The sequence below is a fragment of the Rhodamnia argentea genome, chromosome 2 (assembly GCF_020921035.1).
Source record: "Rhodamnia argentea isolate NSW1041297 chromosome 2, ASM2092103v1, whole genome shotgun sequence".
Lineage (NCBI taxonomy): Eukaryota > Viridiplantae > Streptophyta > Magnoliopsida > Myrtales > Myrtaceae > Rhodamnia > Rhodamnia argentea.
Genome location: NC_063151.1, coordinates 27,020,894 through 27,047,943, shown reverse-complemented (window position 1 = coordinate 27,047,943; position 27,050 = coordinate 27,020,894). Strand labels below are relative to the sequence as shown.

The following is a 27,050-nucleotide window of genomic DNA, read 5'->3' as shown; positions in this document are numbered from 1 at the left end:
ACCCATCATCTCGTTACTGGGATGAAAAGATCGATCTCCTCCATTTAGCCTATTTCATACTTTGGACTTTAGTTTTTCTTTTTTCTTCAATATTCCCACGAACTGGCCGAAGCTGTCTTGTCTTTCGTATTCATGAGAAGAACTTGCACACTTAGCTGTGTTTGGATTGGACCACGGGAAAGAATTAAAAGGAATACGTGCGAAATTTGAATGATGAATACATTTTGGAGATACACTCACGGATTGCACGAGACATATATAGTGATTGGGAATCGCAAATTTTGGCATTGATGATAGCTCTGAAATTGTGACATCTGAAAACGTCATGCGCAACGCAAAATATTTCAATAAGTTATTTCTTTTCTTTTAGACACGCGAAAGCACAATGAAACAATCACATCATATGATAAAAGGAAATTGACAAGTTTAAGTAATTTAATATGGATTTTTCCTTTAATATCCTCTTCCAAGTATTAATACAAGCAAAAAAAAAAAAAAAAAAGCGAATACAACGCATCAATCTTGGGAAGAGGGTTGGTCAAAAATAATCGGAAAAATTCCAAAAAGGGTTCCAAGTGCCATCATTTTCTCAAATAAAAGCTTGAAATTGATCTTATTTTAAATAAGGGCTTAAAGTGGCCTCATTGTGTCAAAAAATGGCATAAAGTTCATATTATTTCAAATAAGGGTTTGAAGTGACTATATTAGTCTTAAAAAAGGGCCTAAGTCACTTCCATTAGGGAGGTCGGTCTTCCCTTCGGTCTCGACCCTTGGCCAAACCTATGCGAGGGCCGCTACCTTGGCCCAAATATGGGAGAGGGTCGCGGCCCTCGCCGAGGAGCCAGTGACCTCGACGGGTGGGGCGGCAACTACATTTGCTTTTTTTTTTTTAATTTAATTTAATAAAAAATTAGATTAAATTTATATTTTTACAAAAATGCCCTTGATCGGCCAAAAAATTTGGCTAGTCGGCCAATGGGCAAGGTTAGGCCCTTGTTTGAAACAACCATAGCCACTTTAAGCCCTTCTTTGAGACAATGATAGCATTTCGGGCTCTTATTTGAAAAAAAGTTTAATTCATACCCTTGTTTGAGAAAATGACGGCATTTGGAGCCTTTTTTTTTAAATTTTCCCAAAGTAATCCCTACACCCCTACTCTTGCAACAAAACTTTTAAATACCAAAGTCGAGTTGTTACACTGGGTCGATAACCTTTCCCATTGGCACATCGCCGTTGCCATAGAAGCCAGGGGAATATCGAAGCCCCTCAGAGTCCAACTAACTCTCAGTAAATTTTTAAATATCAAGCGGCAAGTCAATATGGAATACACTCTTGCAATCCCACGTTGATTAATATGATAAATCTACACTTAGCACAAATTACTATCGATTCAGGTATAAGCACATCTATATATTCACAGTTAAAATACACGGGAACTCCAAAGAGCAGTGACGGTGGGAGACCCATTCTACAAATCTGGAAAATTAAAGGGCAAGCCAGAGCTCAGTAAATTAAGAGGTGAGCCAAATCTCTAAGTTTAAGATAGGTGATTAATTTTACCACTCAACCTTATACCTACAAAATAATGTGCAATCAAGATCAATGCAAAATAACTATTAAAGGCAATTGAACGAATACATGCATTACTTTATTTTATTTTTATCATGATAGCCCAATGAAAATCGATAAATAACATTGCATAAATTATTCACTCAAATGCAAGCAGATGTTTTATTATCTCACAATGCGTACATAACATGAAAATCGTCAACAGCTACTATGGTAGTAACTTAATCACTGCCACTCTACAAAATCGATATATTTATCAACAGCTATCAATTTAATCTTAATATATCGTATTTCAGACAACTAAGGGCGTGAAGAATCATACTCTGAACTTTTCGTATGTCACGAAATTAGTGACCCATCTGAAATTCCATGCATGCCTATCGAAACTCCAAGCTAAATAATAATTGACTTTACATTTGGAGTATTATTATCAAACATGGAAAATCTTCGGACGTCCCCGAGATACCAGAGATTAGACTGTCCTCGTTCGGGGTGGTCACTCTCATGTTGGCTGATATACATTTCGGACCTTATTGCTTTTGAGTTGGCATAGCACCCGGAATAAATACCAACGACTAGAAAGGTGAAAAATGCTTCTGTCCGGATCTACCTAAGCCACACACCAAAAATGGAGATTTTAGCAGGATATACAAGACTCTTCGCAGGGAATTTTTTTTTTCCCAATAATTTCCACTGCAGAAATCAAACATTCAAGACTCAAGTACCTATAAGACGGCTGTGCTCGTGGGATTGGCAAAAAAATGATCACGTACAATGGACTTCGAATCACGGAACCTGTTCCCGAGTATTGACCGCAATATGGGAGGGGCACCACCACGAGACGTAGCTTGATGCATTTTCCTCACAATGAGGTTTTTGTCCAGAATCATTAAATCCAACAGCTTTCTACAGCTCTATGAGGTTTCAAGAAGACCCGTTAGACGCCATGAACAGAGAAGATCAATTTAAATGCAGCAAAAGGATCGTGAAGATGAGCTCTCTTTAACTTGGCATGAAAAAACATTATGGCCAGAAGCTGACCAGCTATGGCAAAGCTCCTAGGACAGACATTTGCCTTCAGAAGCTATAAATTCTATTAATAGCGATCTTGAACAAATTTAATAGAAATGAAGCCTCAATCTAAGACTCTTTCAAAGTCCATGCCCGAAATAGAATGACGGAGACAATTAGGGGCACGCATGATAACCATTCTATTTCTTTGTCACCTGTTTCTGAAACAGAAATTCGTTTGTTAATGCAATTCTATTTTTTTGTTTTTTTGGAACAAATTTTTGTTCCAGAAATAGATTTCAAAGGGAAATGAGAAGCTAGAAAACGACAAAGAAAGAAAAAGTAGGGAGTACAAGTTTTAACATGTGAGAGACTATTAGCTTACCTGAGGGTTGAGAATATCCACATGACGGATGATATTATCCTGGAAAATCAATTGCAATATGGTGAGTGGACATGCATTTCTTTTTTCTTGGTTGGATTTTCGGAGCTACTTGAAAAAGCTTATGTTCTACCTTAGTCCACTGGAAAACTCCTTACAACGACTGAAAAAGAAAGTTATTTCTAAATATGTCAAATCAACTACTGCAATACCATTAGAAAGAAGAGAGATCAAACCAGTCGACTGCGAGCTTTATTTCTCTACAAACCCTTAGGTGTAAGACATGAGAATAACGAAGCAGCAACACACTGTTTTTATGGCCACTGCATAGACCTGACTGGGACACAATCTACAAATTGTTTTCATGAGGAAATCTGCCAGGAGTATTGGGATTGCCTCAAGGGCAGATATAGATGTCTGTAGCTTTAACAAGATTGCGAGTTGCTCCATGTGAAAATCAGCATTGCTTATACTTTGTGAATTCTTGACTAAATGTCAAGCTGTGAAGGATGACTGCAAAATTATGTTTCAAAAATAACGAGAAGTAAATCTACTTGGCAAAAGTGCAGATGGAAGATGAAGTACCTCTGTTGTTCCTGGATTTTGCATCACAAAACCAAGGATATTGCATATTAGCCCATTAAAGACTATCTCATTGACAGTCCCATCTATGTTTAACCATGGCAGAATTGGCTTATACGTGTCATCATAAGAGAAGCTGATACTTGTAGCCTCCTTAGAATCTTCCACTGGCACGACAAAAGTATCCAGCAAACTACGCGCACTGCTGGATGGGACTGTATTTGTCGATGCACCCACATCTTTGTGACAGTCAGTAATAGTCGTTATGGGAGTTCCATCAGTATCGCGATGTGCAACTCTCTCTGAATTGAGACAACCAACATCATGATTATTATCTTTGGGATGAGGTACTGTGCAGTCATCACTCCTCTCCTGAGACTTCATCCAGGAAAGCTCTCTACAGTCCCCACCGGAAACTGCCCTGGAGGGCAAAGAGTACTTGGAGCAATATAAAGCATCAGTTAGACGAGTTGAGTCGTATCCGTTGACCTGTAAAGATCATTGACAATGGAAGTTCAATATATCTTTTTCAACAGAAGATTCCAGTTCTGAATATCAGGTTTTTAACTTCTGAGCTAGATGTCCTTTATGAAGCTACGAAACTGGTATGACCCCTGAGAAATTTTAGCAGCCTAGGAAAGTAATGGCTGCTTATCATCTCCGACTTTAAAAAATCAGGTTCCTTGTCTTGAAGTGAATATACTTGCTGCCCCCACAACAAACCCCCACTCCCACCCCCCCGGGTGCTCTCTCTGTCTCTCTTTCAAGTAGCTTTAAACGGAGAGACCCACCTCAAATCTTAAATCCAGAAAATTCGGTGCATTAACAGTTAATCAGAAATCACAAGCACAAATACAGAAATAAGAGGTACTGAAAGTCAGCCAGAGGAAACTCCGATGAGCAAACTAATGCATTTTGTGAAGTTCAATAGAATAATTTTTTGGTGGTTACACAATAATATTCTTAAACTTGATTCAGTTTCACTACAACATACCTTTATTGCCAATCCAAATGCTTGAAGTACGTCCATGACAATTTCAGGCATTGCCTCATCTGCAACATTACACAGAATATAGTAGCGGATTAAGTTTCCTACTTCATTTTATCTGGAGAAAATAAATTCAATGAAGGATTAGCAACCCACCAGGCATCTCTATTATATGTGAGACTTCTTTGGCGGTTAAACCTTGCTCACCACTCCTTTTAAGGGAACTATAGACAGCTCTAAATATGTCAGGTGTGAGGTAAGTTGCTTGCTTACCATCAGAGGGTGTCAACATCAAATATCCGGCATACCATGTCATAGCATCCCAAGATGACTCATCACTTTTCCTGGTCATGGGGACTACATCGTCAAGTTCTTGAACTACCTTATAGTCACATCCAGGAGGAAACCAGGTATTGTTGAACTGATCTGCAACAGCCTTGTTATTAGTTTCCTGAGGCAAGCGAGTTTCAGCAGCCAAGAGATCTCCATCCTCGAGCAATGTCAGGACATTAGCTCCTGAAATGGATGCAGGTTCCACCAGAACCCTAATCCCTGGAAAACCCTTCTCCCGTCGATTTTCGAGAACATCTGTTGCTATTGATTTTGGTCTCTTAGCCTTTCCACAGTCCGGAAATTCATCACCAGCAGACTTACGTTTCAAGCTTCTGAAGTCTTCAGCCTCTCCAACACCTTCTTCAGGCATGCTTACAGAAATATTTAATTTTCCCAAAGCAACTAAACCAAACAAATGGAAGAGTTCTCCACATTGTAACTCACGGTCAAGAAAAACCTGCCCTTGGATAAGATCTTTTAGTCTTTCCCGAAGCCGTCTGGAAAATTCAGCTGCTTGCTGTCCAGTACCAGGGTGGAATTGTGACTTCGAAATATTCTCCAAGAATGTGTGAGAAAGTAAAGGTTGATCTCCATTACGCAAAATCTTCCAAGAGAAATAAAAAATTCAAACGTGTGTAAAGATGCAAACAAAGAAGTACAATAGCAAGAAAAAGTAAAGGAAGCTACTGAAGCAGATCTTAGGGAAACTTGGCAAGCCAAAAGATGCCAAGTCAATAAAAAATGGTTCGGTGGCTGTAGGTCAGTGCTCGGACTGATCATGGGTCTGGCAGCCTACCCAAGTCTGTGAGGCTTGACGGTAAAGCAGTTAGTGGGCTTGAGTAAAAGGTTAGGCTTGATGTACCCATTTCATTGGGTCGACAGATTGGGAGGTTCCATGATCCATCCACCTCCAAACTTGCACCAAAAGAAGAATTCTTCTAGGGGAAAGGTAAGTACATGCAATCAAGCAATCAGGTCAAGTTGCGCGCAGAAGTTCTACTTGAAATATATCATACGTCATTGGTCAAGAATCCATTTCTAGTAGGTATAATGGAGTAAGAAGTAGCTTGGAAGACACCACCAACAGTCTTAAAGTGAAATTACCGTTAGCACAGTGCGAAGAGAACAATACCATTAGAAGTAATATGCACTGAAACATAGATAGATTCAGAATCCTTTTGGTGTAAGCACGCATAAATAGTTTGTTCCAACTAGGAGAAACAGGTTCGCATGCAGTCTTTAGCTGCGGTTTCAACTACATACCCAGCATACCATTTAACAGAGTCTGGAGAAAAGGAAGAGGTCAATTACCATGAATTTCTTCTCACTCAGGTAACTAAACGCTGCAAAAAGCTCGTCATTTGAAAATTGACGCAGGAGTTCTGCACTCTGATTGAGCACGCCGTCTTCTCTCAATGGACTTAAAAGGACAAGTTTAAGTAGCTCCACAGCATTAGAAACGGCCACGGATCTATGGACTTTTCTGCTGACCTTCCTCCTATTATTCGATAGCTTGGTGTGCTTCTTATGAAGATGACAGGAGTTTGATTGGTCTACAGAATCTTTATACCGTCCCAAAGTATGGTGATTAATATCTTCAATGCATTTGTCTGAAAGGACCATATCAGAGGGCAGGGAATCCTGCAGAAGCACTAAAATTTCAGAAAAGCTTAATATCATTACAAAATATACAGTATATTTCAGTCATGGCATTATGATCGAGTCATTGATTACATTTTCTTCATTGTATATACAATCATCATGGTGTTCCTCCAATGTGGCTCTGCGCTTATACTGGAGAACCTTCTCGAGGGCTGCCTTTATAGTTTTGTCATCGAAGTTGTCCCATTCTCCATTATGAGAACTGACCTCTGAGGTGCTTTCAGAATTATTTGATGAACCTATGTTGAGACCTTCCTTTGATAAATCCTTCATCACAACTTTGCTGTTATTGTTATGTAAGCCCTCCCGCTTTTCTCCAAGGTGCTTTAGAAACCGTTTGCTTAAAATGTTGCAGAGACCCATCAAGTTTTTTCTGAAGGTGAAGTTCTTTTTAAGCAAGGAAATTCTTCTTCGGCAGCATTTTTGGGGTGCTGGAAGATCAGGGAGTTGATTCCAATCTACGCGTTGAAACTTTCCACCTTTTACTGCACGGATCCTTGTGTACTGGATTACCAACTTCCTGAGAAAGATTAAGGAATAGTCAACAACCAAAACACAATGGACACCATGCATAGTATAAAGGAGTCATGTATCTTCTTTACAGAAAGACAAACAGAAGTACTGAAGCTTGGAGTTGACAAGGTAGAACGATGTAAAACCCTTAACTTGTCCAGATTGTGTAACATGTTACATACCTATCCGCTTCATCTGTCCATGTAAACCTTCTTCGAAATATTGGGTTCATAGCTGAAGACGCATTCCTGTTAATGGACATAGTACACACTTTGCTTTTTTTAGGCTCAGACTCTTCAATATCTGCTGGATGATCCCCTGCTTTGTCATAAACCTGCAAATTACTATCGTGCAGTCTGGAAGAAGCTATTGATACAGCTTCTCCTTCCCTGAATTGTTCGGCTCTATCGAGCTGTCTGGCAGGACTACGTCTCCTCATACATCCTCCTATATCAAGTTCTGTGCACTCCCGCAATATAGCTTCTTGAAATCTCTTTCTTATGTGAGTTGCTGTAGCATGTGTTTCTTCTACTCTAGTCTCCTGATCAGTGAGAATGTCGCCTTGATACTTATGGTGCTCTTGTTCATGCTCCTGATAATAAACTTGTATTGCCTACAAGTAGTCGCGCAAACATATATCAGTAATCCCAATTCCCAAATGACAAAAACAGAAAGAAGTTAATATGGAACACATATATGAGGTGAATGCTTCAAAAAAGTCATTCCTCAGTTACCCCTAAAAAATAGGACCCCAGTCACTTCTGTCACTTATTTAATCTAACCTGCTGTAAGGTTGACTTTGCACCGACCATTTTACCAAGAGTGGACCCATCAGCTTGTGTGGCTTCTGGTCTGGGAGGTTGAGGATCTGGACACATGGTATCCAGAGTCTTGACCGGGCCTCGTTTTGGCGGTTTCAAGGACCTGATTTTTTCTTGAAGTTCTGCAGAGATACTTTCGATGGATACAGATGGGTGCAAGACCACTTCAGCACTACGACTACAGCTAGGATTATCATTCGTATGTACACGTTTGCAGAGCCCTTGCTGCTCAAGTTTCTTTAGAATTTTGTCCATGGTTTTCCTGCACATGGTCATACCCCTTTCCTTCTCAAGATTCACAAGCCAACCATACAGCTCACGTTTCAAAATGAACTTCTCATCCTGCAGAAAAAAAAAGTAGCAAGCAATAATTCTTCAGCACTGGAACTTGTAGTAAATTCAGCAGCATTCTCTGCCTCCAGAGTTGCTATAAATTATGCAGGTACCTGGAGTCGATCCAATATCTTCTGTCGTCTTCGAATTTCATTGGTAGTTAATGATGTAACTGGCGAGGACAGAGCTGCCTGAATAATATTTGCTTCCGTCTGTGTTTGTCCAGGATAACCATCTTCATCAGGAAAACACTTCATTTGCTCTAGATGCAACTCTTCTGGGTTAAACAGGACACTCTCCTCAGCAGCACCATTACATTGGGCGGTCGAAGAATCACTTAAGGTCACTCCTCCTATGTCAGATAAGTCTACATTAGAAGCTTGGTTGTCAGCCTGTACTGGGAGACACCGGCTTTCACTTGGAAGTCCAACCGACTGTGTAAGATTGAGATTACCAAGGATCCGATACCGATAGGCAACTGCTTTTGAATTACTTCCTTCGTCCCTAACAACCCCTACTTTCTCCCTATCCATCCCAAGCCTAGTGTAGTTTTTCGAGAACCAACGCGAAAGCCTAGTTCCAAGCCTCTTTTGAACCTGTGAAATAGTCAGTGGATGGCAGGGTAGTGTACAAATGTTATGGATAGAATTAAGAAATATGGGTGAGCATAAATTATGTATATGTAAAAAAATTAGAATAAACCAATACTAAGGCCAAGTGATTCTGTCCTTGTTTCATCTTTCTTCGAGTCAAACTTACCAAAGCTAGTGAGGTCTTAGTAAACCATGGTGCAATAACCAATTTCTTATTCTATTAAGACTGTTGGCTAGTGCTCCTGTACTTTCATATATGTGACTCTCTTCACTTATACTAAAACCAAAGTGTCATAGATTTATAAATGGCACTTCGACAGCAACTCGGTTTAAAAGGAAGTTATAAGCATCATGTTCATCTATAACTTTCACACCAAGTTTAGCTTGGTTAATAATATCGGCCCAAGTATTAATTACACAATCTTCACAATCAACTAAGCGGCGGTTAATATTGAAATCATTTCAGTTGAAAACCACAGTGCTTGTACCTATATTAGTGGGAGAATTACCCAAAAAGTCCTAAACCTACTGCAATTGTGCCAATTCAGTCATAAACTTTTTTCTTTTTTACCAATTGAGTCCTAAACTTTTTGCAATTATGTCAATTCAGTCCATTTCACCTGCCGGAACTGACGTGGGTCACCGGCACTGACGTGGACAATTTCTAATATATTTTTTAATTAAATATTTTACGTCACTTATATTGGACAAAATAAGAAAAGTATGATTGTACTAAATGGACAAGTTTTATACAACCTATTTGCACCATTTAAAAGTTTTAGGACTTGATTGTTCTTCCACGACAAGTTTATAGACTCTTCTAGAGTAAGAAAGAAATTAACTCTACAGACCATAGATTTGAGAAGTATATGCAAGAAAATTACTTATGTGAGTGAAGTAAGAGGCTTGTTGCAGACTAATACGTAAGTAGAGCGAACTTGCCTCCATCGAAGTCACACCTTTAGACCCAGAATCAGCAACCATGTGGTATATTTGCTGCTGCACAGGAAGCTCCATGACAATCTCATTGTGATGATTTTTCCTTCCATATGTTACTTGATGCTCATTATCAATGTCTTCAGCTCCAGATACAAAGGCATTTGGATAGAAGTTTTTCACCAGTTGCAAGCAATTTTCATCCTGTCAAACAGAGAGATCCCAAGCCACTGATCAGGATGCACTTAATGTCGTACGTGGTGTTTGCATCTGGAATAAGTTCAGATGATAATTTTTTCTGTTATCTGCCTATTAGCATTAGGCAAGCTAATTGACAGGCTCAAAGCGAAGGATCAAGCAAAAAGGTATACGTCGGATCATTGTTGTTTTGCTTGTTCTCATCTCTTCTCCGACATGATGTTCAAAGCTTGAGATTTACAATGACAATGCAGATTAGAGCATCAGAGGACATGGTTCAGAAGATTAACTATGAGTGAAATACTTCGGAGGTGATGACAATACAGCCATCAGTCACCACAGAAGTTAAAGAATAAGTGGAATCTAAGACATGCTGGATTCAAACAAGTGAAAGGAAAACATATGCCGCGATACTTTTTACACTTGCCTTGTCTCCAACTCTGGCTTGTTCCTTCACGAAGCCAGCATCCTCCAACATCCGACGAATCTGAACCAAATTTCATCCAGGAAAAGAAGTATTATTTACTTGAGGAGACTCTGTTTAAAGAGAGTTTGCAAACTGAGGGGCGAAACTGCAGGTATAAATGTCAATAACCTACAGTTGTCCAGGCTTTATGTGCTGAAGATGATCCAACAAAGCCAAGTTCCTTCTTAATATCCTTTACAGCAAGAACCTAGAAGAAAACAATGGCTAACCAAATCAGTATGTGTAAGCCAAATTACTCTGCAGACTCAACCTTTGTGAACCTTGCTAATGTACCGTGCCATCGGCTTTTTCAAGTCTTTCGCAGACTAATCTCATCGCAGGTAGGTAATCCTTTACGAGCACCTCCTCCTCAACACCCTCACTAGCAAAACCGTCTTCGCCGGTAGAATTCCCATCGACACTCGTGGGAATATCCAATCTCTTCTCTTGTCTCGAAACCTCGAACTTCCCTCGAGACCCTAGATGCTTCGAATAGCGAGACATAAACACTAAGTTTGTAGAAACCACTTTGCAAGAGTCCCCTGGACAGCGAGCTTTTCCCGTTCTGAGGATCGCCGGTTGCCGAGTGATCAGCTTTCGAGACTCGAGGGACTTCAGTTCATAGGCGAAGTTGTTAGCCTCGATTCCAAGCACCTTAGAAAGCTCACTCTGTGCGATTCCGGCTGTTCTGCAGGTATACACCGTTAGCAAGTTATCATCTCAAATCCGCAGCTTTCACTATCTAGCCGATTAATGACGATCTTTAAACAACCTAGCTAGGAACATGAAATTTCGATAGTCAAGTGACACGATTCCATCTTAAATCAAGATGAGGCCTTCTTGCTACAACGGAATTTCCCTAAAGCAAGAAAAGTCGCGGAGTTAAGAGTGAACCTAGCGAGGGCGAGGAGCTCGAGAGCTTTCCGCTGAGACTTGGAGACCTCTGAGTCCGCGAGGTGATCGTCGTAGAGGCCAAGGAAGCATCCTCTGAGACCATCGCTGCCTACGATCTTCAAACCCAGCTCCTCCGCGTCCTCGACGTGCTGTATCGAGCGATCGGTGGAACTGCAAAACGCGTCCTTCTCGCCTCTACAGTACCGGAATTGGAGCTCCGGAACGTCGAGGAGATTGAGCCACAGGGCGCTCTTGAGCCCCGGCTCGAGCTCGAGGCCGGCGGAGGCGAGAGCTGGCACGAGGTCGTTCCAGAGAGAGGCGAGGGCGACGCCGCTCTTGCCCCGCCTGCAGATTTCTTCGAGGGCCGACGACACGATCGAGTCCATGGGGGAGACAGAGCAAAAGAGAGAGAGACGATGACGACCGTTGGGTCGTTGCAGAGGGGTGCGTGATTTTGGCGGGAATTGGGGGGTGGAGTGAAGGAGGGAAGAAGGCCAAGAGGCGATGGAAGGAAGGAGAGAGCGGCAGGGTCGAGGGTTCGAAACTCCAGAGGCGCTGAGGGACTCTTCATAGAGAGCGAATTTTATCTTCCCTCTTTCCGACGAAAGCGAAAGCGCGTCTCTATTTTTAGGAAATTTACTCAAAGGGAATTGGGGGCGGCTCCTACTAATTCCCAAAGAAATTACCTATTAAAAAGAAGTAGAGTTGCATTTTCAATGGCATTAAAAAATATTGATTTATGACGAATTTTAAGACTAATTATACATGTTAATCTCTCGATATTTTAGATAGATCTCTTGATGGATCAGGTTTTCTTGATTCGTTTATTTCAAAAAGTGCGAGATTGCAAATTAATTAATTATGTGGAAAATGTGGATATGGTTTGTTTAAACTTCGCCAAATAATTAAAAAAAAAAATGGAAAAATGCGAATGAGAGAGAGGAATTACCCGGTTGAAGAAAGGGCAAGATGGGAAATTTAGCTCTTTGTGTGGGGGCTTGAAGAGAGAGAGAGAGAGAAAACCTAAGAGCCGTGGGCTTCCAAAGGGAAGTATAAATTGGAAGGGGCGCTCCCTCGCGCTGTGTTGGAGCTCCGCGGCGCAGATCCGAGGAGCTTGGGAAAAACCCTAGTTCGCCTCTTCAACTCCCAAATCAGCCTCCTTTTTAGCTCCTCTCTCTCTCTCTCGATCGACTTGCATTCTCGTCTTCTCCCATCAGGTTCTTGCCTGTCTCTCTTTCTCTAGTCTTAATATGGAGTGTGTGGTCGTTTGATCTGATGGCTAAACATGCTGCGAACGTTTGGGTTTTTCGGATTGCTCGATGGCTTTGTCTGTTGTTGGTTGATGTCGCTTTGTCTTGGCGGACACTGTATCGGATCTGAGGCTGCTGGCTCTGCCTCTTCCCAGCTTGTTTCGCCGTTTTTTTTTTTGCCCTTTTGTGGAGGTCGTTTTGTTTGCTTCTTTTTCTGTGTTCTCTGTAGTTGTAAGATAGTTCGTTGGAAGGAGATTAATAGTGTTGTTCGCTGACAGTTTCCAGATCGTCCTCTTTCTTCGTTTGTTGTTGTCATTGTTTTATAGCATCGCTGGCGAACTCATGCGTATAATGGCTTGTTTTTCGTTTGAACAATTTTGTTGTTGTAGCTTGACGTCGGTTTTTGGTGTTCCAAACGCAGACTGATTCAAAAGTTTGTTTTCTTTCAGTCGTCATTTGGAAGTTTTTCTTGGACAGCGAGTAGTAGTTTTCGTGCGTGGTATGTGCTCGATGTGGAGTTTGAAGTTTTTCTTCTACAGCCATTAATAGTTTTTGTGCGGTGTGTTAGCTGCTGCTATGCTCATTGATGTGAGGCTAGCGTTGGTTGGAGAATATTTTGATGAAACCATGTTCGCCATGTCAAGCCGTTTGCTTTGCAAAGACCTACTTCTTCTGCCCTATGTTTGCGTTTGTTTTTCCCTGCTCCTTGATATTCATTCAAGAGTCTCTATGGTGTGTACTTTTAATTATATCGTTTCTTAGCTAGACTTCCGGTGTCTTCTGTAACTCTGGAGAAGTGGGCGCTGTGGTTACTGGTGCTCAAGGAGTCTTTCCTGATATTTCAGATAACCAGCCGCCCTTTATAGTTCTTCTTCGGAAATTGAAACAGAATTTAATGCTTGTAGCCCTGTCCTAGTGGTCTGCAAGTTTGGCTTTTCTGTAACATTTTTCTGCATTGGAAAAAATGTCTCTTGTGCGGATAGAACTCTCTCTCTCTCTCTCTCTCTCGTGCGACACACATGCATCCATGCAGTCACGCAATTGATATCTTGATATTGAACATACTGTCCTTTCCATCCAGTATGGCAGGACTGGCACCAGAAGGTTCGCAATTTGATCCCCGTCAGTATGATGCAAAGATGAGTGAATTGTAAGTAGTTTTCTTCTATTTCGTAGCTCTGGTATTATGACTTTGTTAAATGTGTACCAAAATGTGTCGTTCCTGGCTCAAAGGAGATAACACTATAATCTCTTGATGGATTGTAGGTCTGTTGATGGAGGGGAGTTCTTCACCTCGTATGATGAAGTTTATGATAGTTTTGATGCAATGGGTTTGCAGGAAAACCTTTTGAGAGGCATTTATGCTTATGGTACCTTCCAGGATCTTTTTTCTTTGTTTACTGTTTGCCTCCTATGTGGCACTGCTGATTAAAAAGATTGTTTAACTGGAGAACTGTTATAGTTGGGGATGTCCCAAGTTGCAATTTTACCGGATTGGTTATTTACTAATTGAAAACATGCTTACATACAAACACATACATATATCCAGTGGCCTAGGTTTTCCCTGTAGATTCGTAGACTTTTGTGATCACATAAGTGCCTAAATTCTACAATGGAGTTTAAATAGAGTGGCAACCTAACTTGCTGTCTAGTTAGACAATATCAATTGAAAGTTGTTGTAAATGCTACTCAATTTAATGTGAAGGTTTTGAGAAGCCTTCTGCAATCCAGCAAAGAGGAATTGTTCCTTTCTGCAAGGGTCTTGATGTGATTCAGCAGGCTCAATCAGGAACTGGGAAGACAGCAACTTTCTGCTCTGGAATCCTGCAGCAACTTGATTATGGTCTAGTCCAGTGCCAGGCATTGGTGTTGGCACCAACCAGGGAACTGGCACAACAAATTGAAAAGGTCATGCGGGCCCTTGGTGATTATCTTTGTGTGAAGGTTCATGCTTGTGTGGGTGGAACAAGCGTTCGCGAGGATCAACGCATTCTTCAAAGTGGTGTTCATGTTGTTGTTGGCACCCCTGGTCGTGTTTTTGACATGCTGCGAAGGCAAGCATTGCGTCCAGACTGCATCAAAATGTTTGTGTTGGATGAGGCTGACGAGATGCTTTCACGAGGTTTCAAGGATCAGGTTTCTTTCCTTCCTCGACTCAGTATTCTTTGCTGATTTATTATGATTATTTTAGAGCTTGAGCAAATGCAATGAAACTGAGATTTTCCTGAATTCCTGTGTCCAGGTTGAACAATTTCTCGTACCTGCGGGAAAAAAAAAAAGAGAGCATTTTGCGGTGGATATTGTAGATGTTATATTGATATCATGCAAGAAAGAAAATTCTCAATCTGGCAATAATAGATTACTCGGTCATTGATGCTATAGAAGCGTCATTCATGTAATTTCAGGGCAGAAATTTGTGTTCTGAAAATGTATTCATGACTTGGTTGATTTACTTCTGTTCTCTCTCTCTCTCTCTCTCTCTCTCTCTCTCAACACACACACACACACACACACACGCACACACACACACACAAACCCATGCCTTTGTTCCTGTGACCTTGAAGGTTGGGTTGCTGAAGCCCAACCACAAGGCCACAAAGAAGGCTGGTGTATTTGAGACCTCTCTTGATGCTAGGTATGAATGCAGTGCCTTTTTGTTAATTTTTGTCAAATCTGTCGAATCATCCCATGATTGTTAAATTCTAGATGTTTTTATTGCATCGTGTGAGCATTGGGTCCCTGTTAACTTGAACTGGTTGGTGTTCACCTCCTGATGTTAATGAGCCTACTTCAAGGACATTATTGACCGGTGGCATTTTCTCATTTGCAGATCTATGACATTTTCCAGCTCCTGCCATCTAAGATTCAGGTTGGAGTGTTCTCGGCTACTATGCCGCCAGAAGCTCTCGAGATCACAAGGAAGTTTATGAATAAACCTGTGAGGATTTTGGTTAAGCGTGATGAGCTCACCCTTGAGGGTATCAAGCAGTTCCACGTCAATGTTGAGAAAGAAGAATGGAAGCTTGAAACTCTGTGCGATCTCTATGAGACATTGGCCATCACCCAAAGTGTTATCTTTGTGAACACCAGGCGGAAGGTTGACTGGCTCACTGATAAGATGCGAAGCCGAGACCACACAGTCTCTGCAACTCATGGTGACATGGACCAGAACACCAGGGATATTATTATGCGTGAATTCCGTTCTGGATCTTCTAGGGTTCTTATCACCACTGACCTCCTGGCTCGTGGTATTGATGTGCAGCAGGTCTCGCTTGTTATAAACTATGATTTGCCGACTCAACCAGAAAATTACCTCCATCGTATAGGACGAAGTGGTCGTTTTGGAAGAAAGGGTGTGGCGATTAATTTTGTGACCAGAGATGATGAGAGAATGCTATTTGATATTCAGAAATTTTACAATGTGGTGATCGAGGAGCTACCGTCCAATGTTGCTGATCTTCTTTGATGAGTTTTTCTTATTGGTCTAGGCGGAGGGATTTTTGTTATTCTCGAGGTATTAACAGCATTCTGTTTTGGTTCCTCAAAAAGTAGTTTCCTAAGTTATTGATGTCCAAAGGGATCTGTTGATTAAATCATTATTCTCCTGGTGCAATTGCAATACTGCTTCAAGTTTTGTTGTAGGGAGGGTTTTGTATTATGCTTTTCCTTCAAGGTTATGGACAAAGTCATTAGTTGGTCTAAGCATGGTCTTTTCATTCTGGTGACAGCTTTACTTTTTGATGTTGTGTGTGATAGTGGTAATGTGGCATGGCCTGGTCCTTTATCTCTCTTTTCATTTCTCAGGCAACGCATGCTATTTGATTATTATATTCTCTCGTCGAAAGGGTACTTTATTCATTCCCTTGTCCCCTTTTTTGGAAGTAAGATAACTTAGGATTTAGTGATTTCTGGCTTCATGCGTTTGTGCACAGCTAGATCAGATTCTTGTTCATATTAATGTCTCACAGAAAAATCCCAGTGTCAATCAGGTTTCGAACTGCTGCGTCATCATCATTAGTTTTTCTTTGGTCTGGACTACTGTATTATTGTATTTTCTTCTCTTAGAAAGGAATCAGATTAAAAGCAAATCTAAGGGTTTCTCACTTGATTCAGTCGAGCGAATCGGCATTCTGTCCTCTCTAAAGTTTGAAATAAGTCATGATTATCAGTGAATAGAATCAGTAAGCAATTGAGTATTGAGAATTTGGTCTAGCTGTGCACAATCGCATGAAGCTGGATGAGTAGGTGCCGATACCTATCATAACATGATATTCTTTCTCAAATAGTGGCAAATGTAAAAGAGATGGTACGAGAAACGTTTGTACATTGTGATATCCTACTTATCCTTCGTTGATGCATCTTGTGATTTGAGGGAGATCCTATGGATTCCCGGATTCTGAGAGTTGAGACGAGACGCATGGGATCGTTTTCAATTGTCAGGTCTTGATCTGAGCCTTACAGTGGAGTTGTATATTCTCTTTTTCTTTTGCCAAAATTATTCTTTTAGTTCTTAACGACAGGCTCTCTTCGCGAGGGGTTGATGATTCAGCTAACATCAATCATAATCGCCATAATGTTCAAATCCGCAGGGCCCTTTTGGCTCAACCACCGTGCCTTTCTTTTTGTGCTTTTTGGACCCACCCATTTGTCATAATCAAGATGATTGAAGGCTCATTAACCCAATTCCTGAGCGAACAAATTGCCACCAAGAACACACCAGTCGCTCCCAACCACAAGCTGCAAAAATATCTCCCCGCAACCCTCACCATCTGATCGGTTCGTGATCAGTCTAAAGGAATTTCGATCATCTGCACACAATCGCTGCCTATTCACGACGGTCTCAATCTGCCTCCAGCAAAATCAACCGAGTCCAATCATCTCGTGTTCGCTAATCGTTTTCAATTTATCTATATCGTCGCGAATGAGGATGCACTAATACTATAACCAAAATAAAGAATCAGCAAAGCACGTTTGGTTGGTTCTCCACGCTGTGTCACCTTCAAGATCTGAGTAAGCGGTCAAAGCTGGCTTTAATTATCCAAAGCTGGTCACTGGGCCCTCCATGCCCGTTCAAACATAGCGGCCAACCAACTGCAGCTTCTTGTATTTTCCTTTTTGCCCTTTTGTTTTTCTTTCTTTTTCGTGTTCCCCACTAGTTAAATTAGCAGAGTCGCGGAAGCTCATGCAGTTGTAATACACGGCATGCCACTGCTCTCCTGAAGTGTCTTTAAATGCCCAACGCTCAAAAAAGTTAAGCAGCACACTACGCCATCTGCTCGAATTGAGCAGTTCCCAATGCTCTACGATAACCCAAAAATGTGTAGGGTGACTCAAAGGGCAATACATTCTGATTATATCACCGTCAAAGAGAAATAGAAAAGAACCCACCCAAGAACTCTCTCTCTCTAGTTTGTCCTCTCTCTCTCTCTCTCTTATATATATACCAACTCCAATTTTCACACTTTTCACACAGTGGGTTCTTCTTCTTTCTTCTTTCTGCTTCTTGGGTTTGTGTTGTGGTCAATGGAAGAATACAGATCCAAGTCATGCAGAGATGGGAGAATGCAGATGGAGAGCTACTATGGTGGAGGGAGGCCAGCCCCAAGCAGCATGCATGATCTGAGGAGTTACAGTGCCAATTTTGCCGGGTCTTCTTCTTCTTCCTCCTCGAACCCGCCAACGTTCGTGCCCGGCAAGGAGGTGAAGTTGAAGAAGAGCAAGAGCAGGGTCGGATCTGCATCGTCGAAGAGCTGGACCTTCGGCGACCCTGAGCTCCAGAGGAAGACGAGGGTCGCTGGCTACAAGGCCTACGCCGTGGAGGGCAAGATGAAAGGGTCCCTCAAGAAGAGCTTCAGGTGGATCAAGAACACGTGTACCCAAGTTGTCTATGGATGGTGGTGATGAATGGTGGTGATGATAGAAAGGTAAAAAAAAAAGGTGCTTCTTCTTCTTCTTCTTCTTCTTCTTCTTTCCTCCTTGTTTTGTGTTTCACTTGAGGCTAAAGGTGCTGAGGATATGGCATGTCTGCAAATGCCAAATCTCCCAATTTCTCTTAAAAATAAACCTAGTACTTGATGTAGCAAATTCGTGTGGAGCTGTCTCTTTGCCGTCTCTGTTATTTTTCTGAGAGGGGAGAAAAAAAGAGCAAATCTTAAGGTGGTTGTAGACCACATCGTGCCTGTCTCGATCTAGTTTCATCAGATCTGTATAGTCAAGGTGTTGATCCAACTTGAGAGATGCTAGTAATTATGTACTTTTCAAGTTCAGGGTGTAATTGACCAATCTGCACTGACTTCTGGCACAGAAAGAAGAAAATGGGAAGTCTGAGAAACACAATTGATAAAGACTTTCATTTGAGACTTTTCTTTCTGTAGTTGATCTCTGGATTGCTAACAATGACAAGGACTTTAAGGAAGCATCTTTCCTTGATTCCTTTCTCCATCCATGCCATTACATCTTCCTAACTTATCTTCTGGTTCAATGGCTAACCTATATTTGATTTAATCTAATATTAGCTGCAATTCAGAGAATTTGGCATTAAGATTGAAGCAAATGGAGAATAGGCAAAAGAGTGATTATCTTTGTCATAAGAGGGGCAAAAGGGAAAATTTGCAGAGTCCCTGGCAGAGGATTTTTTTTTTTAATTTTTTTATTTTTTTTGAGGGGGCAAATTCTGACGGCGAACTGGAGACCTTAATATCTGCAAATGTTGTCGATGGCGATGTGGGCCGCTTTAAAGTAAGTGTTCTTTGGAAAACGTGAGGTGGCTTCATGTAGAACATTTAAATGATCCATGAGGTTGCTTCATTGTCACGTTGTGTGAAGTCCCAGGTCTGAGGAAGGAAAAATATTCAAAATGTTGTTTTTCCTGCCGATTTTTTGGGAACCTAACATGCAAATGTATCCAGAGTCCAATAAGGAAACGAAAGATTAACATTAACTAAGGGTGACTTGAGTGCAAAATTGCAAATAGACAAATCAATGGTGTTCAAGGAAAAATAAAGTAGAAGAAGTTGATCGTGTTCATTCCAAACTCACTTAAGCTCCAAACCAACTGCATCAGGGCAATCAGTTTTGAGTTTTGCTTTGGAACAAGACAATTTGGGTTTTTGAGCATGCCAAAGTTTATTGTCACTAGTTGAAACGATCCATGTTTACTACGAAACAACTCTTACTGAGTAACGGGGTGTGACCTGCTGATTTGAATATCATCTTGCAGTTTGTCGGATCATTTAATAAATCAATTTTGCAAACTGATCTTTGCATATAACTTGCATTACTCTTGGTTTTTCTCCCCTGAACCCAACGTGTGAGCAAAAGTGACATTCCGTCACTTCGTCCATTGGCAAGTACTCACACAACAACATCGCGACTACTAGACTAATGGAGCTAGGAGCCGGAGATGGAGATGGAGAGGAGACCTAGTCTGCATTTAAGATCAGATGAAAATGTGGACAACCCATGACCATATATTTATAGAAACCACATTTTAAGATTCCCCTTTCCCCATGGGTGAAACCAAGTGCTACTCAGTCGCATATAGCTTGAGCTCGGCTCGATGACTACTTGGGATCGACTCACCTCACTTCTTCGAGTTCGAACCATTTAGGTATCTTGTCAAGTCAAACTAGATCTTGTCAAAACTAGCTCCTCCTAACTCACGACCCTGATTGAGTTTTCCTTCCTTCTCAACAAATATTCAGTAATTGCAAGATTACATAATCTCGAGCTCAAACTCGAGTGTCTTTTATTTATAAATTGATTGCATTTGAGTCAAACTCATATAGAGCTCGAGCATCTCCACTTTCTTATCGAATCAAGCTCGAGCTGGATAAACTCAATTGAGCTAGAGTCAAGTTTTGAGAACCGAATATGCAAGTCGAGTCAAGTTTGGCAGTACTCGTCCTCCCCTTGTCAAGTGAAGTGAATAAGCCACTTCCTCAAAATGGAGTACCAGACGTCCACCTCGGCAGGTTCCCTTTTCAAATGCTGGGTTAGCTTTTTGACGATTGACCCAACCTGAATCCTCGTGCGTGTGTGTGTGTGTGTGTGTGTGTGAGAGAGAGAGAGAGAGAGAGAGAGCGTTCCTCATGGATTAAGGTAAATCTACTCTACTACTCCATGATATTAACGAAAATCATTAAGCACTCAGCCACCACTGTACGTGAAATCTAACCCAGCATTTGAAATCTAACCCAGCCGGACAAGAAACGTCAATTAGACGCAAAAGTTCAGTTAGGCAGGCATGAAAAAGGGATTGCTATTATAACAGTATGAGCAACCTCCAGACAAATAAAGGTCAATTCCAAAAGTAATGTCATAAATTCCTATCAGCTTCCTGACAGAGCATGACACGCTCTTCGTCTTGATAATGTGAAGGAACGTGTACAAACGGTTTAAACCCGGACATTATGACACTCCTCACACCATGATTCAAGCAGAGGTTAAAAAACTGTTAACCATGTAATACAACTGAGCTGGAATGGTAGAAGCTCTTACAGACCAAGCTGGGTTAATCAAGGGATTCACTTAGAGCATAATCTTTATTGTGTAGCTACAGTTAGAACCCCCCCAGCAGGATAAAACAGACTTCACAAACTCAGTGCATGAATATTATACCATGAACGAATTTACAACGGGGTGGTGATTCGAGCTTCAACCTCACTAATACTGCAACTTCTCCTTGTTGAAATGCAAGTTCTCTAACCCTCTCAGAGTGGTCTCAAAATTGTTTATGTTCGAGGCATTTCTACTTGAAGCCTGTTTCTGCTCTGATGATCCAACAGGCGAATTCCTTTGGGCACTGGAAAATTTATGATTAACTCCTGGGCTTACATCTGTGGTACGACGGTGAGAGGCATCCAACTCAGTCCCAAGAACCCCAGCATCCCGACCGCCAGAAACTGCAGGCCTCCTTGATGAACCGCTTGACCTCACAATATTTGAACTAGATAACTGCATACATTGAAGAGAATATATGTCTCATTAACAAAGAGAAACTAATCATCCATTATATTATGCACATGAGAAACAGAGACCAAGCAACATGCATTAAGATTGAAAAACCAATTATCACAGTGGACCTGCACTTTTCCACCTAGCAAAGTAAAAGTGTGCAACATGTTCCCTACAAAATTTTAGTAGAAAAATCTCCAAGCAGATGCTGGAACTGCATAGTTTGGGTTCGGTACTCAAAACTCAAAGGCAATTTATCAGTTGGATACATAAGTTTGGTAATTAAACAGATAAAATGGTGTCGCTACAGAGGACATGATTATATAATCACAGCAACTAACCACTTGTCTTATGACCTGACAAGGCACAATCAGGTAATCCCACCAAGCTCATCACAGTATTATTCTCAGTGGCATCATTCACGACAGCTGGATTCAGATAGAATTATTTCAAGTGACGATGACCAAACATATGGAATACAATTGAAGGCCTACTACAACACTAAAAACAGCCAACAACCATAACAATATTTTGGGGCATATTTCCTTAGTTGTCAATATGAGTGACTCACCAGAGCTTCTTTAGATGCGATAGAATCATTTGTAAGTGGATTCTTTGGCTTTGATAAACTTCCAGAAGTAACAATTGGTCCAGAGTGCCTCCGACGAGATGGATCTCCCAGAGACCATGCAGCAGATCTACCATTTTCACCGCCTTCATTGGAACATTAAAAGCAATATCAAATTAGTGGACATTTTTGCAATGTGCTAATGACTGCTCCAAAATTCCATGTATGGGGCAAGTTATGTCATGAAGGAAGGGAGGATCACCTGATTGCCTCTCTGTGTTATTAACAGCTGGAGGTACACCAGAACTTGGACCAGCCCCATTGCCCTGTTCATAAGAATGTAATATAGCATAAGAATCCAATGAATCTGACCAACCAAGGGCAACAAAATTCCATGAGGAATATGATTCTCACCAAAGCACGGGAAGGAGGAGTGGCAATCTGAGATTGCTGATACTTCAAAATGGTCCAATCAAAGACATAGTCAAACTGAAAACCTAGAGCAACAAAATACTTTCAATGCCAATTTGATGGTAAAACACTCAAGAAAAAAGGGGAACAATCTAACACGGGGCAGAACTGCATTCTCAAACAACTTAACATGCTATCACTACCGATAACAATGAGCTGATTAAATTTGAACCTTCGCGGATGAAGAGATCACGGAACAGTCTCTTTAGATAAGCATAATCTGGTCTATCATCAAATCGCAATGACCGACAGTAATGGAAGTATGATGCAAACTCTGAAGGATAACCCCGGCATAATGCCTGGAAAAACAAGAACGCATATCAATTTTCGAAGACTATCTTAATGTCATTGAATAGTTCGAAAGAGAAATAAATATCTATTAGCTACAAATCAAATTAACTTTAAAAGGTAGCGATCACCTCAATAGAAGTCGAAACTTTCTTTTCACTGATTTTCTCATATTTCTGCTTCTTTGTCCCAGCTTTCAATCCCTGCCAGGGTAGGCTAGAGAAAAGCAAAAACTTAAATGAGAAAGAAAAAAAGACAAAAGAAAAGTGTTGGAGAGGGGTCTTGGGGGAGGGGGTGTGGAGGGCGTAGAGGATGGAATGAGGAAAGGAGTCGGCAAGAGTTTTACCTTCCTCTTAGAAAGTACATCAAAACATATCCAAGTGATTCTAAATCATCTCTACGGCTTTGCTCTGGCAATATCAGGCAAAATATAGTCAGTTTTTCTGCGGGCAATGAAGCTAAAGACTGGAGCCATTTGACAGTCATGTTATGAGGGTAACATGAGATGATAGAAGAAATAGGCTTAAGCATACCAATCCCGAGGTGAGTATTCATGCTAGCATATCTGGCTGTTCCTGTTAAATTCTTGTTTTCTCTGTCATCCATATCGGCATCGGCATGGAAATATCCCAAAAAAAAAAAAAGCATGTAACTAGTGAAACATATATCAAAATAATTGAAATCTGTAGACAAAAAGGCTGGAAGGTAACAAATTACATCTTCACAACGCAGGTTTTGCAAACACATCAAACCAGAGGAATTATGCTGACCAGCAGAACATGCATGCTTCTATTGCAAAAGACAAATAAATGAAACAGAAAATAATAGGAGGAACTTATCAACCACAATCCCATCCTAATGAATAATGAGCAATTACAAGGAGAGATTAGAAGCTAGCGAATACGAGAGCAGCAACGTTAGCACTGCTAAAGTAGCAAAGGCGCTCATCCACCCTTAAAATGGGGTAGAAACTATCAAATCCCAAAGACATTAAAGTACCAACAGTTTTCTGAATGATGGGTCATAGCTTAGGAGGAAGAACTGGTAGTAGACATAAAACCATCCATTCGGGTTCTATATTTGTTCGAAGAAAATGCTTAGCCAATTCCATGCATCTAACCAAAAAATCCTTTCTAAATGTAAAATAAACCAACCTGTAGGGGATATGTTGATGAGTTGAGGAGTCCCTGTATTTCTTTGCAAGACCAAAATCAATAATGTAAACCTGTATTCAAGCAGGCAAGAACGCATCAAAATCAAGCCCTTTTATATGCAGATACCAAGTCAAACGAAAAAGGAGTTGCTGAAAGCCACCTGATTTGCACGTCTACCCAAGCCCATCAGGAAATTGTCTGGCTTAATATCTCGATGAAGAAATGATTTAGAATGAACAAATTCAATACGATTCATCTGTAAAGAACATAAAAGTTCTATAAAATGATAAGAGGTGGAGTAAACAAAGAACCATGAGCATAAAGAAACCTACCATTTGATCTGCGAGCATGAGAACAGTCTTAAGGGAGAATTTCCTGCTGCAAAAGTTAAATAAATCTTCCAGACTTGGTCCCAGTAAATCCATCACGAGTACATTGTAGTCGCCTTCAATACCAAACCATCTTACATTTGGAATACCAGCTGCCAAGGATAAGTACATGCAAAACAATGGCATAATGATAAATATCAGCAAAGACAATAAGCACGCACAGTTGAATCAGAAAAAGAAGCACCATAAGTTGGGCGGAAGAGAGGTCTTACTTGCTCCCTGAAGTATTTTATATAACTTTGATTCATACATCAACTGAGGATGCTTTGTCTTGACAGTTTCCTAAACAAGTGGTATTATATAAAACTAAATCAGCATTTACCATCATGGATAGCGCAAAACATGTGCTTCAGAATTCAAAAGCATCTTTAAATAATGTTCAAGTACAGAGTAAAGGCACAATCAATTCAAAATGGTGCATGCACTGCAAAATAAATAATCAACAGAATCAAGAAGCATGGTTCACTTTCCTTAGGAGACCATGCTTCTATCTTTTGACAGACATGCACAAAAATGAAATGGTGTATCCCTCCCAAAAGGCTGGCAATTCGCGTTCACATGTCAAAGTCGATTTATGAACAAGCATGAAGTCGTGTCACTGCACAACGTTGTATTTTTCTTGAGCACGCTTAAGAAATGTTGTATTTTGATTTGTGTCACTTTTGCCCTTGTCAATATCTGCGTTGATAAACATTTCAACTCTGAATCAATTAGTGTTTACAAACACACAAACCTTAACAGTCTGCCACTGGTCATCAACTTAACTTTATCTACCTACCAACAGAAAATGGTCCAACATGAAGGATCTTCTCCGCTACTAAGTCAAGTAGACAAGGCAGTAGCATTCTCCATGTAATCATAATTGGTAGAGCCCCAGACCCACAGCACCAATAGAGTTTACTCATAGTAACCAAACTCGATTCTCATACCAATTCAGAGTAGTTTATGTACAACGCGAGTCTTTGCATGCAGACTACATCATCCGAGCGGGAACAGAAAAGGAAAACAAATCTGAAGAAGCTTGTTAAGTCTCCTTTATTCATAATTTCAATTTTCACCAAAGACAAATCTCTCATCATGTACCAAAGACAAATCTCTCATCATTTGCATGGGTACTTGCTACTGTTTCTTTAGAGGGTCTTCCACTGAATGGCATGTACCATTTTGGCAAGAACGATCTACGCATAGGTCTAGCCACACTAGCACACTCGTAGATTGGTAACAGAGCTTCTTCATGTCATCAAACAAGAAGACTCCAATTGCCTCAGTTCCTAGCAACCCCCAAATTAATCTTACTCATTCAAAACATACATGGTTGAAGTGAAAAATCAATCTTTTATCTTTCTCTTTTAAGTAATCTTTCAGGCAAAAAGTCGATGCTCAACAATGCACAAGGTGTGCTGACTTGTCGACAAAGTTGAGACATACATTGTAAAATATCGCCAAAGATGCATTACTCGGGCTTACAATCGTATTATACCAGAAACACAGTACTAAAATATAGAAGTTAGCACCGCCGACTTGCTGAAAGCCAGTGAAACGACATCTATGCCAGTCAAACAACCCATAAAACGGAACAAAGCACAATCCATATCGCCTTAGAGAAGGCAAAGCAAAAACATCAAAATTCTAAATCAACAAAATACCGATGCGATGACTACAACTATACTAAAGAAAACTAAAACGCCCAAAATGGAGAAAACGAAACTCAACCGGGAGAAGAGTCACTCACAAGCTTAATTGCGACTTCCTCGTTCGTCTGAATATTAGTACCTGAAAACAATTCACGGAAAAACTTCAATCACAATCAAACTGAAAGCAGAACGGACGAAGCAAAAAAAAAAAAAAGCCATCAGTCAGCGAGCAGTCCACCGAGGTAGATCTCTCCGAACGATCCGCTGCCGATCTTACGGCCGAGCCGGAACTTGTTGCCGACGCGCGGCTCCATGGGAGAGCGAATTCCAAAGCCCTGCTGCGAAGGGGGAGAGAAACCCTAGGTACGCGCGCTCTTATCCAGAGACTACAGGAGAGACTTCATTGCATTGAAACCGGGACGACTGAGCCGGTGATGAAGAGAGAGAGAGAGAGAGAGAGAGAGAGAGAGAGTGCGTGTGTGTGTTGGTATACCGAACCGAACGAGACGGTGACGATCTTTGATCTAATCGACATTTTAATTGTGATTACGTTACTAATCATATGTTTAGTTGTCTTGACTCTTGTTTAGTTGCTCATCGAAATGTTAATCAGTACATATTATTTTACTACGCTCGACATTTTATTTTTATTTTTATTTTTCACTTAATACAATTACCTTGCATGTCCATCGAAATTCCTCCTAGAATTTGATACTTCCCCCATAAATGACAATTCCTATAGTTAAGCAGCTTTGTATAATCAATCTGTGGTCGGTTTGCCTTCTGTTTACGGCTGTTGCATTCTTAATTCTTAATTAATCTAGGCTTGGTAAGTCATGAATGGAGAGATTGATTTTCACCACACTGACTTATCCCATTTTGATCATGCTTACCATTTTCTAGAAGTAGAAAAATGAGTCGGTTTGCTTGCATATCCATAAGGGTGAAAAAGATGGACCGATTGAATCAGAAATCGTTCGAACCGGCGGTCCAATTCCCAGTTCTAGTGGATACATGATCAGATCGGACCAGAACGATTAACCTATTTTTTATTTTTTTT

General features: G+C 40.8%; 4 protein-coding genes and 1 non-coding gene across 11 annotated transcripts; 3 read left to right on the top strand and 2 right to left on the bottom strand.

The window, feature by feature from the left end:
* Positions 1 to 1,878: 1,878 nt before the first annotated feature.
* Positions 1,879 to 11,804, bottom strand: LOC115737322. 4 transcript variants are annotated; one of them, XM_030669385.2, is made up of 17 exons: positions 11,282 to 11,804; positions 10,682 to 11,075; positions 10,521 to 10,595; positions 10,349 to 10,408; positions 9,730 to 9,927; positions 8,308 to 8,790; positions 7,823 to 8,203; positions 7,223 to 7,653; positions 6,600 to 7,047; positions 6,177 to 6,506; positions 5,310 to 5,469; positions 4,689 to 5,222; positions 4,539 to 4,597; positions 3,548 to 4,033; positions 2,966 to 3,004; positions 2,295 to 2,483; positions 1,879 to 2,179 (listed from the first exon to the last, which is right to left on the bottom strand). In XM_030669385.2, the coding sequence occupies exons 1-16, from the start codon at positions 11,665 to 11,667 to the stop codon at positions 2,295 to 2,297; spliced, it is 4,653 nt and encodes a 1,550-aa protein (XP_030525245.2). In that variant the 5' UTR covers positions 11,668 to 11,804; the 3' UTR covers positions 1,879 to 2,179. The 4 variants fall into 4 exon arrangements, with proteins under 4 accessions (XP_030525245.2, XP_030525246.2, XP_030525243.2 ...); XM_030669386.2 differs by having other exon boundaries at positions 4,689 to 5,469; positions 8,308 to 8,546; positions 8,649 to 8,790; XM_030669383.2 differs by having other exon boundaries at positions 4,689 to 5,469.
* Positions 11,805 to 12,345: 541 nt separating this feature from the next.
* LOC115737327 (eukaryotic initiation factor 4A-14) lies at positions 12,346 to 16,313 on the top strand. 3 transcript variants are annotated; one of them, XM_048274034.1, is made up of 6 exons: positions 12,346 to 12,498; positions 13,613 to 13,681; positions 13,798 to 13,901; positions 14,237 to 14,667; positions 15,362 to 16,067; positions 16,099 to 16,313. In XM_048274034.1, the coding sequence occupies exons 2-5, from the start codon at positions 13,614 to 13,616 to the stop codon at positions 15,995 to 15,997; spliced, it is 1,239 nt and encodes a 412-aa protein (XP_048129991.1). In that variant the 5' UTR covers positions 12,346 to 12,498; position 13,613; the 3' UTR covers positions 15,998 to 16,067; positions 16,099 to 16,313. The 3 variants fall into 3 exon arrangements, with proteins under 3 accessions (XP_048129991.1, XP_030525255.2, XP_048129992.1); XM_048274035.1 differs by lacking the exon at positions 12,346 to 12,498 and adding an exon at positions 13,068 to 13,090; XM_030669395.2 differs by having other exon boundaries at positions 15,362 to 16,313.
* On the top strand, positions 13,368 to 13,479 carry LOC115737612. Its single transcript, XR_004015038.1, has one exon. It is a non-coding gene; the product is annotated as a small nucleolar RNA snoR98 (small nucleolar RNA).
* A 1,577-nt stretch (positions 16,314 to 17,890) lies between the features above and the next one.
* On the top strand, positions 17,891 to 18,584 carry LOC115737328. The gene has a single exon (XM_030669396.2). It carries the CDS (start codon positions 18,055 to 18,057, stop codon positions 18,430 to 18,432), a length of 378 nt encoding a protein of 125 aa, XP_030525256.1. The 5' UTR covers positions 17,891 to 18,054; the 3' UTR covers positions 18,433 to 18,584.
* A 2,221-nt stretch (positions 18,585 to 20,805) lies between these two features.
* LOC115737326 (casein kinase 1-like protein 2) lies at positions 20,806 to 26,453 on the bottom strand. 2 transcript variants are annotated; one of them, XM_030669393.2, is made up of 14 exons: positions 26,229 to 26,453; positions 26,089 to 26,129; positions 24,569 to 24,638; positions 24,300 to 24,448; positions 24,128 to 24,223; positions 23,968 to 24,038; positions 23,347 to 23,408; positions 23,160 to 23,223; positions 22,945 to 23,029; positions 22,698 to 22,824; positions 22,469 to 22,551; positions 22,317 to 22,380; positions 22,058 to 22,200; positions 20,806 to 21,486 (listed from the first exon to the last, which is right to left on the bottom strand). In XM_030669393.2, the coding sequence occupies exons 1-14, from the start codon at positions 26,302 to 26,304 to the stop codon at positions 21,196 to 21,198; spliced, it is 1,422 nt and encodes a 473-aa protein (XP_030525253.2). In that variant the 5' UTR covers positions 26,305 to 26,453; the 3' UTR covers positions 20,806 to 21,195. The 2 variants fall into 2 exon arrangements, with proteins under 2 accessions (XP_030525253.2, XP_048129987.1); XM_048274030.1 differs by lacking the exon at positions 24,128 to 24,223.
* Positions 26,454 to 27,050: the final 597 nt, after the last annotated feature.

What these genes read in the sequence shown, in the direction of transcription:
- LOC115737326 (XM_030669393.2), bottom strand. Translation starts at nt 26,304, where the DNA reads ATGGAGCCGCGCGTCGGCAACAAGTTCCGGCTCGGCCGTAAGATCGGC. An exon ending in TAACACAGAGAGGCAATCAG is followed by an intron (nt 22,201 to 22,316) that starts GTGATCCTCCCT and finishes GTTCCAATGAAG; the next exon opens with GCGGTGAAAATGGTAGATCT. An exon ending in TCGCATCTAAAGAAGCTCTG is followed by an intron (nt 21,487 to 22,057) that starts GTGAGTCACTCA and finishes CAATGTATGCAG; the next exon opens with TTATCTAGTTCAAATATTGT.
- LOC115737327 (XM_048274034.1), top strand. Translation starts at nt 13,614, where the DNA reads ATGGCAGGACTGGCACCAGAAGGTTCGCAATTTGATCCCCGTCAGTAT. An exon ending in GAGAGGCATTTATGCTTATG is followed by an intron (nt 13,902 to 14,236) that starts GTACCTTCCAGG and finishes TTTAATGTGAAG; the next exon opens with GTTTTGAGAAGCCTTCTGCA. An exon ending in CACGAGGTTTCAAGGATCAG is followed by an intron (nt 14,668 to 15,361) that starts GTTTCTTTCCTT and finishes TCTCATTTGCAG; the next exon opens with ATCTATGACATTTTCCAGCT.
- LOC115737328 (XM_030669396.2), top strand. Translation starts at nt 18,055, where the DNA reads ATGGAAGAATACAGATCCAAGTCATGCAGAGATGGGAGAATGCAGATG.
- LOC115737322 (XM_030669383.2), bottom strand. Translation starts at nt 11,667, where the DNA reads ATGGACTCGATCGTGTCGTCGGCCCTCGAAGAAATCTGCAGGCGGGGC. An exon ending in AAGGTGTGACTTCGATGGAG is followed by an intron (nt 8,791 to 9,729) that starts GCAAGTTCGCTC and finishes ACTATTTCACAG; the next exon opens with GTTCAAAAGAGGCTTGGAAC. An exon ending in CAAAGTCAACCTTACAGCAG is followed by an intron (nt 7,654 to 7,822) that starts GTTAGATTAAAT and finishes GACTACTTGTAG; the next exon opens with GCAATACAAGTTTATTATCA.